Source organism: Melanotaenia boesemani, chromosome 20, assembly GCF_017639745.1.
Source record: "Melanotaenia boesemani isolate fMelBoe1 chromosome 20, fMelBoe1.pri, whole genome shotgun sequence".
NCBI lineage: Eukaryota > Metazoa > Chordata > Actinopteri > Atheriniformes > Melanotaeniidae > Melanotaenia > Melanotaenia boesemani.
In genome coordinates, this window is record NC_055701.1 from 16,265,464 (window position 1) to 16,278,125 (window position 12,662).

Consider the following 12,662-nt stretch of genomic DNA (forward strand, 5'->3'; position numbering starts at 1 on the left):
GTTAATATGTCTGTCTTTAATGTAAGTGTCTTTAATGTACGTCTGTCTTTAATGTAAGTATGACATTAATGTACGTCTGTCTTTAATGCAATTATGTCATTAATGTACGTCTGTCATTAATGTATGTCTGTCTTTAATGTTTGTGTGTCATTAATGTACGTTAGTCTTTAATGTATGTCTGTCATTAATGTCAGTCTGTCTTTGATGTACATCTGTCTTTAATGTAAGTCTGTCAATAATGTCAGTATGTCATCAAAGCCAAGATTCTTGAATGTAGTTCTAAATCAACGCCAAGATTGAGAATTTTATCCAGATTTTAGAATGTTTTCAAGAATCTAGAATGTTGTTTTAGATCAAAGCCAAGATTCCACAATGTTTTAAAGACTCTATAATCTACTTGTGGATCAAAGCCAAAATTCTAGAATATTGTCAAAATTTTAAAATGTTGTCAAAGTTCTAGAATGTCTGCAATTTTTCTGGAAGAAAAGAAGCTGCATCAAAAGGATACATCACCACAGGCCTTCGTTTGAGGCCAAACGAAATATGGATTTGTATGGTGGATTCGGCGGCTCCTTTAGAGTGGGACAGTGGTTGGTGCACTGCGATGACATATGTAGCCGACGAATCTGCACTTCGAAGTGTGCAGACCCTGAACTGGGACACAGACTATATGTGATTCTCTGGATCATAGGTGCAAAAAGGCCCCATATTAGGGACTTCTTTTAATGCTTGCATTATGGCGAGTGAGGTTGATCAGAGTCTGCGACGAACAACCCTCCTGCATCTGTGGACATCGTGGGTCCTACGGACTCGCCGGCGTTTGCTTGCAGGGCGGGAGGCCTGTTTGCGTGCATGTCTTCCTCGTGGCATTGTCAGAAAATTGTTGAGGTCATAATGAGGAAGGGGTTCTATTTATAACCTCTGGAGGCATCATTCTGTGATTACATTAATGACATTACTTCTGTTATTGATTACCTGTCACCATGGAAACTGATGCTTGTTACCATGCATGATCACCAGTGGGTCAATAATTGTTTCTGAGGACTGTTAACATGCAACCAAGGCTTGTTAACATGTTAACCAAAACTTGTTGCCATGGTAACTAAAGTTGACCATTATGAGTCTTGCCAGATTCTGAACTATTTCATTTGAACCAGATGTGTTGCAGCAGGGAGACAGTGAAAACCTGCAGGACACTGGCTTGAGAGGTCCAGAGTTGGTGATCGCCGTTCTATGTTTTTAATTACTGCTTTGAGGCCAATAGGCCATAAAACAGTCATACCACATCCACAAACCTCAAGCAGTCACACACTTACACTTCAGGAACACAAAGAAAGATGGGTTTTAAGGACTAGATGGAGTACCTGGGAATGTTCTCAAGGCCTGTGCAGACTAGCTGACTGGGGTTTTCACTAGGATTTTCAATTGGTCTCTGACACAAGCCATCAACCCACTGCCTGAAATCTAGACAATAATCCCTGTCCCAAAGAAGCCTATTATCAACAATCAGAATTATTACAGGCCTATTGCACTTTTGGCTGTGATCATGAAGTGCTTTGAGAGGCTGGTCGCCAAGCATCTCATAGACACACCCCGCCCTCACTTGACCCCTACCACTTTGCCTATTGAGTTAACCCCTCCATGGAGGACACCACTGTCGTAACTTTTCACACTGCACTGGATGCTATTCATTGACTACAGCTCAGCATTCAACACAATGATCCTGGACATTCTACCTTTCAAACTCTCTCACCTTAGACTCTCCACCCCAACTGGTGATGGACAACTGACTTCTTGACAAAAAACGCCCAAAAGCTGTCCAATGTCTGCAACATCTACAAAGCCACAATGGAGAGAGTACTGGTGTACTGTATCACAGTGTGGTATGTGAGGTCCACAGCAACAGACAGGAGAGATCTGCAGAGTGATAAACACAACTCAGAAGATCATTGACTGCTCTCTGCCCTCCCTTGAGGACATTACAAATTTGTGATACCTCTGTAGGGCCACAAACATTATCAGGGATGCATTTCATTCCAGTCACCACCTTCCCTGTTGACCTCTGGCTGGTGCTATAGATCTTAAAAAACCTGGGCAAACAGATTCAGAGAAAGCTTTTTTCCCTAAAGCCATCAATGCTCTAAACTATCACAATTAAATAAAATGCAAAAGTAACTCAATATGTGCAATAACTAACAAAATCATTCAAAGATTGGTTTTCACTATAATTATTGTATTTTTTTTCCCAATATACTTCAACTACACATTCTTCTTTAGTTCTCTGAATGCTGTGTTCCACAGTGCCTAAAGGTCTGTGATGGGCTGCACAGCTCTCACTCACCACTGCATCCTTAATGACAGAGTTCATTGGCCTTCCCAATACACACTTTCATATTGGTTTTATTTTATCAATAGATCAATTCTTGGTCTGCCTCCCTCTTAACTTTGTGAATATATTTTGGTAAGGTCAAGTAAATGTCTGCAGTCTAATTATTTTCTTTAACTGACAGCCCCTAAAGCTTGCACTGAACTTAAAAAGGCTTTTATATTCTCTGCCCCCTCCAGCCTGGAACAGCTTATACACTGCCTTCAAACTTTTAAGAGCTTTTAAAATTGTCTTAAAATGCTTGGAGGCTGACTCCGTAGGTGTCTATAATTGCTTGTCCAGCTAACTATGCATTCCCTATTATTTTGTTCTTTTAGGATTTTGACATTTTATAATGTAATCTTAATGGGAATTACCTGGTGAAATAAAGGTTAAATAAAAAAAAATACATTTCTTAGATTTTATACTGCATGTATTATTGTATTTATTTATTTATTTATGATGATATACCATTGCCCTGGCTTTTATTCCTTTAAATTGTTTTTGTAAATGCACCAGTTGAAACAGCAGTAACAATAAAGGCTTTGACTTGACTTTGACTTGATGACAATATAAGCGAACTGTAAATATCAAGTGTTGAGTGTTGTTATTTCTAGAAACTGTTTAATTCATATAAATATGTTTTTTGCACAATGCAGATGACCGTATTCTTAAAATAGCATTAATTTGTTATGCAAGCTAAAACTCTATGTTGTAATTAAATTTTTGGAACAAAGTCAGTTGCCATGATGCTTCTGATGAGCTTCACTTCTCCACCCTCTAATGACTTCTGGCACTGCTTTTTATGGCTGAGTCAAACTGTGCGCATCTGGAGAGCCAGAAAGAAGATAGTGAGAGATAGAAAAACAATTTGGACAATATTTGGAGGGATGACACTGGAAGGCAAATGATTACATAACATACATTTTAATACTCTCACTGCAAGAAATCCAATTTAGAGTTTTAATTGCCTAATGTAATTTAAGCCACAGCAAAGCACTGATGTAAATCAAGTGAATCTATCCTTCCTATTCTTGTTTATATTGCAAATATGTATTTATAATGTCCTTAATGGCAATTATATTTTATATCTGTTGCCTTTCTTTTTTAAGCTTACAAGTGTTTTTATTTTTTTATTTTCTCTGTTGCATTCACATTTGTACATTACCTTGAGCAATCCCACAGATTGCTTGTCAGTATCCAGTGCTAGGCACAGCTGCCAACTTCTTGTTTTTATCAGTACTTGTTGTAACTGACTCACATCATTATTAATTTATTATCTTCCCTGTAGCTGTTGTGTCAGTTTGCACTTTTTTTAATTCAGATAATAATGACATTTTTATTTTCATGTGCACAGAGTCAGATCACTAGTGTAGATTTAAGATTAGTCATCCACCCTGCCTGAGTGAGCAGGCTTTCACACACATGGCCACTGCTAAGACTATGTCAAGATCCAGGTAGAGACTGATTCACTAAGGTGCTTCTATCTGCTGAAAGCTTGTACTTAACATTTAAAGAAGCCTGATTCTTTGCAGTCAAGGACAATAGAAGGTGAGGAAAATGGGCATTCAGGTGGGCTTTATAGCCAACAAGTTCTGCTGGTTATTGAGTGCTAGGTGAAGCACATTATCTTTAATGGAAAGAGAATCAAAGACTCACATGGAGCAGCACATGTCCTTTCCAGCCTGTCTTGTTATGATGGCAACTTAAGCAAAATAATGTGGGAGGCATTACTTTACAAGGTTGACATTCACTAAAGTGTCATGGTGCTCTGTCAACGTAAATGTTAAATTTATTCATTTGTACATTCTTGCACTGACACTATTGGGGCTTAACTCCCATCTGGGGCACATAAGCCAGGTCCCCAAAACATTAACTTGTCTTTTTGTTTCCGAATACACACATCCCGAGGCTAAAGAAATGTGGGTGTCTGTTTATTTATTTATTTTTTTCATTCTATCAGTGATGCACAAACAAGTAAATGCCTTCAGGCACATTGTTTATTTGTTACGAGAAGAATAATTACATGAGACAGAAACAATTTTAGAAACAATAACAAAAGTGTAAAAAAAAAAAAAAAAAAAATCTACATTAGAAACATTGATGCTGCAATTTCTCAACTGTCCACTAGAGAGCTCCAGATATCCATTTTTGCATTAGTATCAGATTGCCAACTCAAATCCACAAATAAAGAAATAACCTTAAAACTAAGTTTGATGTAAATGTTTTAAGTTAAAATGGTTTCTTGTGAAATGTAATCATATCAAGTTTATTAATAAACATTTTTATACTGAATAATTGTTGTGACTGAAGTCCAACAATTTTTTAATCAAATGTAAAAATTTGTCTAAAATTCACTCCAATGATTAAAATGGTCCATAAACATTTTATTTGCATTATATGTACCTTTTAAAACTTTTATTTGTATAGTTGCACCATTTCATTACAGATCACGGCACATTCAGAACAATTAGAATGGGAAGTTTTCCTGTAGTTTTCCGAAATACACGTACAATGTTTTCATGGTAAATGAATTCTTCCCATGGTGCCTATACTTTACTTGTCTGTGAAAATACTGATACTGTGACAATAATAAAAAACAAAAATAAAAAGCTGAAGTGAAACCAGACAGATGTGTTTTCACACAACCCACTGTTAAAAACAAACAAGCACTCAGCTGCTTGTAAAAGAAGGAAAGTACAGTAAAGCTTATTTGAATAGCACCTTCCATAAACATTCGTCACAAAGTTCTGTACAGAGAATAAAAATTCAAAACAAAATAAAATACACAAAGTAAAATTAACAAAATAGAGGTATAAAATATAAAATCAGTCATGAGAGCCCAAGTTTAACTAAAAGCTTGTTGGAATAAAAATGTCTTCGGCTGCTTTTTAGAAATGTTCACAGAACCCAGGCTACCTAAAGATAGGGACAGGTTATTCCACAGTCTGGGTGCTCGAAAGACTGGTCCCCTTGAATCCTGAAGTGAGTGCAAAGGTCCATTAAAACAGGGATCCCCCAACTCCAGTCCTCAAGGCCCACTGTCCTGCAGACATTCAATGTTTCCCTGCTTCAACACACCTGACTCAAATTAATGGCTCTTTAGCAGACTTGTGCAGAGCTTGTCAGAAAGCCGTTTAATTTGAATCAGGTGCGTTGCAGCAGGGAGACATCTAAGACCTGCAGGATAGTGGGCCTTGAGGAACAGGGTTATGAACCACTGCATTAAAAGATTCTGACTGGACGACCTCAGACTACAACAGCACATGTATGGGTAAAGCAGGTCAGCAACATAAAGAGGAGATTTACCATGGAGAGCTCTGACGGTTAAAACCAAGATTTTAAAATGAATTCTAAGATCAACTGGGAACCAGTGAAGCGACTTCAAAACAGGGCTTATATGAGATCTTCTGTTTGTTCAAGTCATCTCGCTGCAGAGTTCTGAACCACCTGAAGATGAGCTTATTTTAAAGGAAAGTGAGCAGACTATTGCAGTAGTTTAATTGTGATGAGAAAAAAGCATGGATTATCATCTCTAGCTCACTTGCTAACACCAATGTTTGGAGGTTTGAGTTGTTCCTCAAATGAAAAAAACAGTTTCCTGTTAGATGTTTTGCATGTTGCTCTAGAGACAGCTCTTCAACAAAAATTACTTCCAGGTGTGTGAGACTGGGGTTGTGCGAGGCTCCTAAATCCTCCAGTTTGTGTTTAATGTCAGAGATGGAATTGTCTAGTGCAATAATTAAAGTGTCAGTTTCATATGAATTTTGCTGCAGAATGAAGCCAGACATTCCAATGAGATCCCTCAGTCTGTTATATCGGGTTATTATAGTTGACCCCAGAGGAGAGGTCTAACAACACTAGGACTATCTATTTGCCAGAGTCTGCTGACAGCATAATGTCACTAGAAACTTTGAGTAGTGTTGTTTCGGTGGAAAACATTTTACGGAAACCAGACAGGAAATGATCATGGATGGCATTTTTTTTGCAAGTAGGACGTTAGGTGACAGAGACTGCTTTTTCAAGTAATTTCACCATAAAAGATAGTTTGGGTATTGGTCTGAAATGTTTGTATAATGTGGGATGCACATTGGAATTTTTAATCTTTGATTCCACAACAGAATTTGTAAAAAGCTTGGGAAGACACCAGTCAGGAATGAGGTGCAATGCAGGTTTACAACTTGTTTGTTGAAAACAAGCATTAAAACAAAATAATATGGTCAAATAAAGGTTGTAATTTTGATGGTCAAATAATTCACCATTGACAACATTAAACATCTACATAGCTCATATCGCTACTGTCGGGCAAAAACCTCCTATGTCCAAAATTCGTGATTTTTGTATTCCTTCATAAATCAGTACTATTGGTTACCCTCTATGTCTGTCTGTTGTTTTACAAATATTTAACCAAAGATATATGGTTAAAACACAATACAAAGTTTGATGACATTATGTCCAGTTATTACAAAACCATTCTGTTCTTTTCATTTTTTGAAAAATGACAGTTTTGGAGGTTTTTGCCCGATAGCAGCGATTTTTGTTTATATTAAAAATTGGAATATTAGATGCCTCACAAGCATTCATTTAGTAGTGACTGCCCTCTCCCCCTTTCTTTTCACTCTCTACACATCTGGTTTCAACTACTGCACAGAGAATTGCCACCTTCAGAAGTTTTCTGATGACTCTGCTGTAGTTGGCTGTATTGGTGGAGGAGATGAGGTGGAATGTCGAGCTGCTGTGGACTCCTTTTTCACATGGTGTGAGCAAAATCATCTGCAGCTTAATGTGACAAAGACTAAGGAACTGATTGTGGATTTTAGGAGATCCAAAACACCAGCGACACCTGTTTCAATACAGGGTGTCAATGTGGAAGTGGTGAAGGATTACAAATAGCTTGGAGTGCATATTGACAATAAACTGGACTGGGAACACTACTGCACTTTAGGGGTAAGGGGGCCCAGAGCCATCTCTATTTTTTGAGGTGGCTAAGGTCGTTTAACATCTGCCAAACACTACTTAGGATGTTTTATGAGTCTGTTGTGGCCAGTGCTATCCTCTATGTTGTTGCATGCTGGGGCAACAGGCAGAGGGTTGCAGACACAAACAAACTGAACAAACTGATCCGCAAAGCCAGTAACGTTGTGGGGATGGAGCTGGACTCTATGACAGTGGTATCGGAGAGGGGAATGTTATTTCTAATAAAGACAATACTGAACAATACCGCCCACCTGCTTCACAACCTGCTGATCAGTCACAGTAGCACAATCAGTGAGAGACTGATACCACTTAAATTCCACTGAAAGACACAGGAAATCATTCCTACCTGGAGCAATCAAACTGTACAACTCCTCCATATAGCAACAACATCCACTGTTATACATTTACACTTTGCACTACATTTACATTTTACTGTCTATCATATTGATAATACTGTACATACTACTCACTGGCAGGATTGATCCTGTATCTGTTTATATAGATATTGTGAGGAATTTGTGATTTTTCTTTTTGTGATTGCTATCTTTATCTTATCCTTTGTCATTTGATATGGAGCAACTGTGTGCACACAATTTCGTCCAGGATTAATAAAGTATTCTGATTCTGATTAGTAATTTATGTAATGCTTTCTACAATACTTTCACTGCTAGTTTTCTTTCCCAGGAAGAAATGAATGACCTGTTTTACATTTGCCTTTCCTGTTCTAGTAATAAAACAATAAAGCAGAGGGTCTATAACACTGTTGAGGATTGTGATAGCTGTGCTGATCTTGTAGATATAGAGGAGCCATTTGAAAGTCTTGCAGTCTGTCAACAGTATGCGAATGAGCATTATGACATGGATAGGTCCAAAGCAGAACAAAAGAGAAACCAGAACCACTGTCAGTAGCTTTGAAATACGTGTACGTTCCTCTTCCTTAGTGGCTTGGTTGGATTTAACTGCCAGACAAGTCCCCCAGGTGGTATACAAGACAACAATAACTGGAAAAAGAAATCCCAAAAAAAAGCGTGCTATGCTACTATGAACCAGGTTCTCTGACAGTGGAATGAAGATGTCAAAACACAATGAAAATGCCTTGCTTTCATAGTATGAGTCCTCCCAGGTGATGGTGGTGGCATTGAAGCAAATCACCAATACCAAGATGGCAATACTGACCACCACTGCAGTGCTGACCTTCCTCAAAGATGCGTACTTTAAAGGATGAACCACGGCCAAGTAGCGATTAACAGCAATGCAACAGAGTAGAGCCTCACTGGTGTAAAAGTTGGTGTAGAGAGAGTATATTGATAGCAGACACAGGTAGCCTCCATGGATCCAAACCCCTCTCCACAGGAAGTCCAGCCACAATAAAAGACCAGCAGTAAAGGTCAGGTCACTCAGGGCCAAGTTGAACATATACACGCCAAGATCGTTCTTCTGTCTGATGTGATGCCACGACACGTAGAGGAAGAAGGTGTTTAATGGGATGGCAGTGATCATGACACCCAGGTAGTAGAACAGAAACAATCTTCTCCTAAATGGATTGTCACCTGAGTTACATTCCGAAAAGTTGGTTCCCAGGGTTATGTTTTCCATTGCAGATGCTGTGTTTATATAGCAATACCTAGTAAAGAATATAACAGAAAAGGGAAGGAATACAATACTTTATTAGACTGCTACTTAAACTTGTACAGAATGGGTTGCAAACTATTGTAAACATACATTTTAAAGATTGAAACTGAGTCTCCTTGAGGTTGTTTTGTCCAGGCATGCAAGTGACCTGTTGTCACATAATCTAATGAGTTATAAGATGCTCCACCAGGTATAAAGGTCTGTTCAAACAGGAAATGGGAGCAACAAATGTCATACAACCCTCACTGCAGTTTTGTGCTACTTGTTAAAGTAATTGAATAATAGGTTTTTTCAGAAATTGGTAGAAATAATTTGGAATTGCAGAGGAGACTAAAGAAATATATTTTTAACAAAATATTAGAACAAAAGTAACTATATCTTTTTAACATAATTTTAACAAACAGTTCAAATTAGTCATGATAAACAGTAATAATAGCATGACCGATAATTATAATCATTATTCTACTTTTTAGACTGTAAGATAAGGTGGTGTATTGGTAACAGTATTTTATTGTGTTGTACTGTAACTTATCATATATCATTTCAGATTAGATTAGATTAGATTAGATTAGGTTAGATTAGATTAGATTAGATTAGATTAGATTAGGTTAGGTTAGATTAGATTAGATTAGATTGGATGAGCAAAAAACTGCACACACAAAACACTCATTACACCACATACAGTATATTATTACAACTACATGCACAACTTTATCCAACGTGTTTGTTCTGCTGCAGTATTGCTGCAAACTAATTATACAATATTCAGACTTATTTTAACCAAGGCAGCATCCAGTGTTTGCCTCTTTGTCCAAAAACATGGTCTTCACAAGTTATCTGACGTTGCACTTCTCTCAGACACGAGCTTAAGAAAGAATACATCCTATTATCGCATGACTTCAATACAAGAAAAACAAGGGCTAAAAGTGTTTACTCAGATATAAATGCCTAATTTCAGTTTCAAGTGTAAAGGCCTGTACATCGCACTTTAGAAGGAGCTCATTTTAGGTTTAAAAATTAAAACTACATACTTACGCTTTAGTCAGCTGTATTTACTCTCTAAGTTCAGTCCATAAAATCCATTCTTATTAAAGTAAAAAACAAAATAAAGGCAAAGTTGATTCATTTACCCGTCTCTTGAGTCTATTATTGTGCAAGGGTCACCAGCTTCCTCCTTGTGATCCCTGACTACTGTGTCTTCCACTGGGTGATAGGACATTACAAAACAAACTAGCAGAAGGCTGATTTAATTTGCTTTCAATATGACAGTGCGTTTCAGTGTTTGCTGTATCAATACAGACTTGCACTCAGGAAAAGGTGATGCAAATGACTGCCTGATAAAGACACATCTGAGCAGCTGTTTCCATAGCACAGTTAGGACAACATGGCTAGTTGCTATGACTTAACAGATGTGCTTCCTAATGATAGACTTGTGTATTTCTTCAATGTCACCAATAGATGCTCTAATTGTCCACAACCCCACACACAGCTAAAGATATTTTAAGCAGTGCACTAAGTAATTAAACTGAGCTGTGATAAATTTAAAAACAATTGCTTATGAAAGAAGAAACAAGGATTTTCTTTCTCTCAAAGAACAGTACTTAGATACAGGGAGGTATGTGTTATAGACTATTAAGAAATAAATATGCATAGATTATTTAAAGATTGTTACAGATGAAAAAATGCATTTAAAAATTAAATAATGTAAAGGAATCAAAGAATGTTACATTTACTCCACAGCCAGCACATATGAAAGAAATATAATGCCAGAGGGGATGGTCTCCATCAGTGAGGTTTGACAAATATATGCATGAAAATACCATGCTATATGTTTAGATACATCTACTCATTCACAGTGATGTTTAGATTTGTCCAAACTTTTGACTAGAACTGTATTAACATTATATTTCCACTTTTCCACCTCTTAAACCATGCAGCCTTAATATTTTGATTTTTATTTAATTTGCAACTACAGACTAAGGAACTATCTGAATTCTCGTAGAAATTTCTGAGCACTCCCTCCTTGTAAAAATTTTACTCCCTCTCTCCACAGCTTTCCTAATCTCTTTCTTGGCACTGTCACTAATTAAACAGTATATTATAGGATCCAGTGTACTGTTCAGAGTTGTGGTGGCTACTGTGACCAGGTACGGATCTTTTAGCATATTGGCCCAATTGCAGTTTCCTAGCTCCAGTATGACTCTGAGCAGCATGACAGTCTGGTAGGGCACAAAGGACACTAGGTAGGTTAGAGAAAGGAGGAACAGCAGCCGTCCCACTTTCCTGCGCTCTTCATTGTCGATGGAGGTGCTCTCTTTGAGTGATTGCATGATCTGCTGAAAGCAAAAAGTCATGATGATGACGGGCACCAGGAAACCCAGGATGATCCGAGTCAGGGCGACGTTGGCATCAACTTGTGCCATGGGTGTTTGCTGCTTACACAAGTGTCCTGAAGCTTGCAGTGCCCCCATGTGGTGAAGTAAGAGAATGTGGATGATAATCTCTAGAATCCAAACAGCAATGCTCACAATTACTGCAGTGCTCACCTCTCTGACCTGGTGGAAGTAGAGAGGATAGACCACTGCTAGATAGCGATCTACGGTGATGCAGCAAAGGAGACCAGAGCCAGCGTAAAAGCTGTTGTACATGATCAAATTCACTGCAACACAGAGACCTTCACTTACGTCCCTCTGCAGTGCAAGTTCAATCCAAACAGGCAGAGAAATTGTGTAGAGTAGATCAGAAATTGAAAGGCTGATGAGGTAGACTGCCACGCTATTCCCTTTCATCGCCAACCTCCAGGCTACGTACAGAGACAAGCAGTTGGCTGGAAAACTCACAATAAAGAATAAAGAATACACAGCTGGATACATTTGCCGCTCCACCGAGGAAGTATTTCCACATATGTTTGTCTGGTTCTGGGAGTCCATCCTTGCAGGACGAGGTCTGAACTTGACTGTAAATGAAACGTTTTCTGTTGTGGACTAAGATAAACTCTGTAATGCAAATAACTAAGCAGGAAATGAATGGTTAGAATATAAATAGCATTCAGTAGTATATTATAGATGATATTTTAATTCCAACTGCAATCCTGTGTTGAACTGTGTGCTGAATTAGAACAGGAATAAAAAAAAAAAAGTCTAAAGATGCCTTAAATTGTATATAAGCTTCATCAATATAAAACCTTTTTCAAACAACTTTATTAGGGCCAGAAGAAGTAAACATTTACATACACTAAAGTGGGGGATTAGCATTTTCATGATTATTTTAAAAATTATATATCAAAGCAAATCAGCAAGTAAGTCTGTAAACATAGGACAATTTTCTCTCCAGGAACAACATTTTCTCGCTCATGCTTTTTATATTATTCTAAGTAGGTGGTATTGCTGTGGTGCAGATATTAACAGGAAGTGCTGTTAGTTCAGCTGCATTTCATTAAGCTGAAACACAGCATTGTGTTGCTGACACAAACCAGGCACAAGTGGCCTGCTATAGTAACACAGTCTCCACAACAATGTGTTTTTAATTTATATTTCCACCAACATCTGTTGACACTAAAAGCTGATCTACTGAGGGGAGAAAGAGGCTTTGTAAACTTCTTTATTCCTTTAAGTCTCAGATGTAGTGATCAAAGTTCACCATATAAAGGCTTGTTTGAGGTGCTGGAACTGTGTTCCAGAGTAAAAGA

General features: G+C 37.8%; 2 protein-coding genes across 2 annotated transcripts; both read right to left on the reverse strand.

The window, feature by feature from the left end:
- Positions 1-7,978: 7,978 nt before the first annotated feature.
- Positions 7,979-10,193, reverse strand: LOC121631597 (psychosine receptor-like). The gene is made up of 2 exons (XM_041972610.1): positions 10,105-10,193; positions 7,979-8,966 (listed from the first exon to the last, which is right to left on the reverse strand). Exons 1-2 carry the CDS (start codon positions 10,191-10,193, stop codon positions 7,979-7,981), a joined length of 1,077 nt encoding a protein of 358 aa, XP_041828544.1.
- Positions 10,194-10,950: 757 nt separating this feature from the next.
- On the reverse strand, positions 10,951-11,763 carry LOC121631598 (psychosine receptor-like). Its single transcript, XM_041972611.1, has one exon. It carries the CDS (start codon positions 11,761-11,763, stop codon positions 10,951-10,953), a length of 813 nt encoding a protein of 270 aa, XP_041828545.1.
- Positions 11,764-12,662: the final 899 nt, after the last annotated feature.

Excerpts from the sequence above, each read along its gene's own strand:
- LOC121631597 (XM_041972610.1), bottom strand. The coding sequence starts at position 10,193 with ATGTCCTATCACCCAGTGGAAGACACAGTAGTCAGGGATCACAAGGAG. Across the intron at positions 8,967-10,104 it reads ATAATAGACTCAAGAGACGG|GTATTGCTATATAAACACAG; the intron begins GTAAATGAATCA and ends ATTCTTTACTAG.
- LOC121631598 (XM_041972611.1), bottom strand. The coding sequence starts at position 11,763 with ATGAAAGGGAATAGCGTGGCAGTCTACCTCATCAGCCTTTCAATTTCT.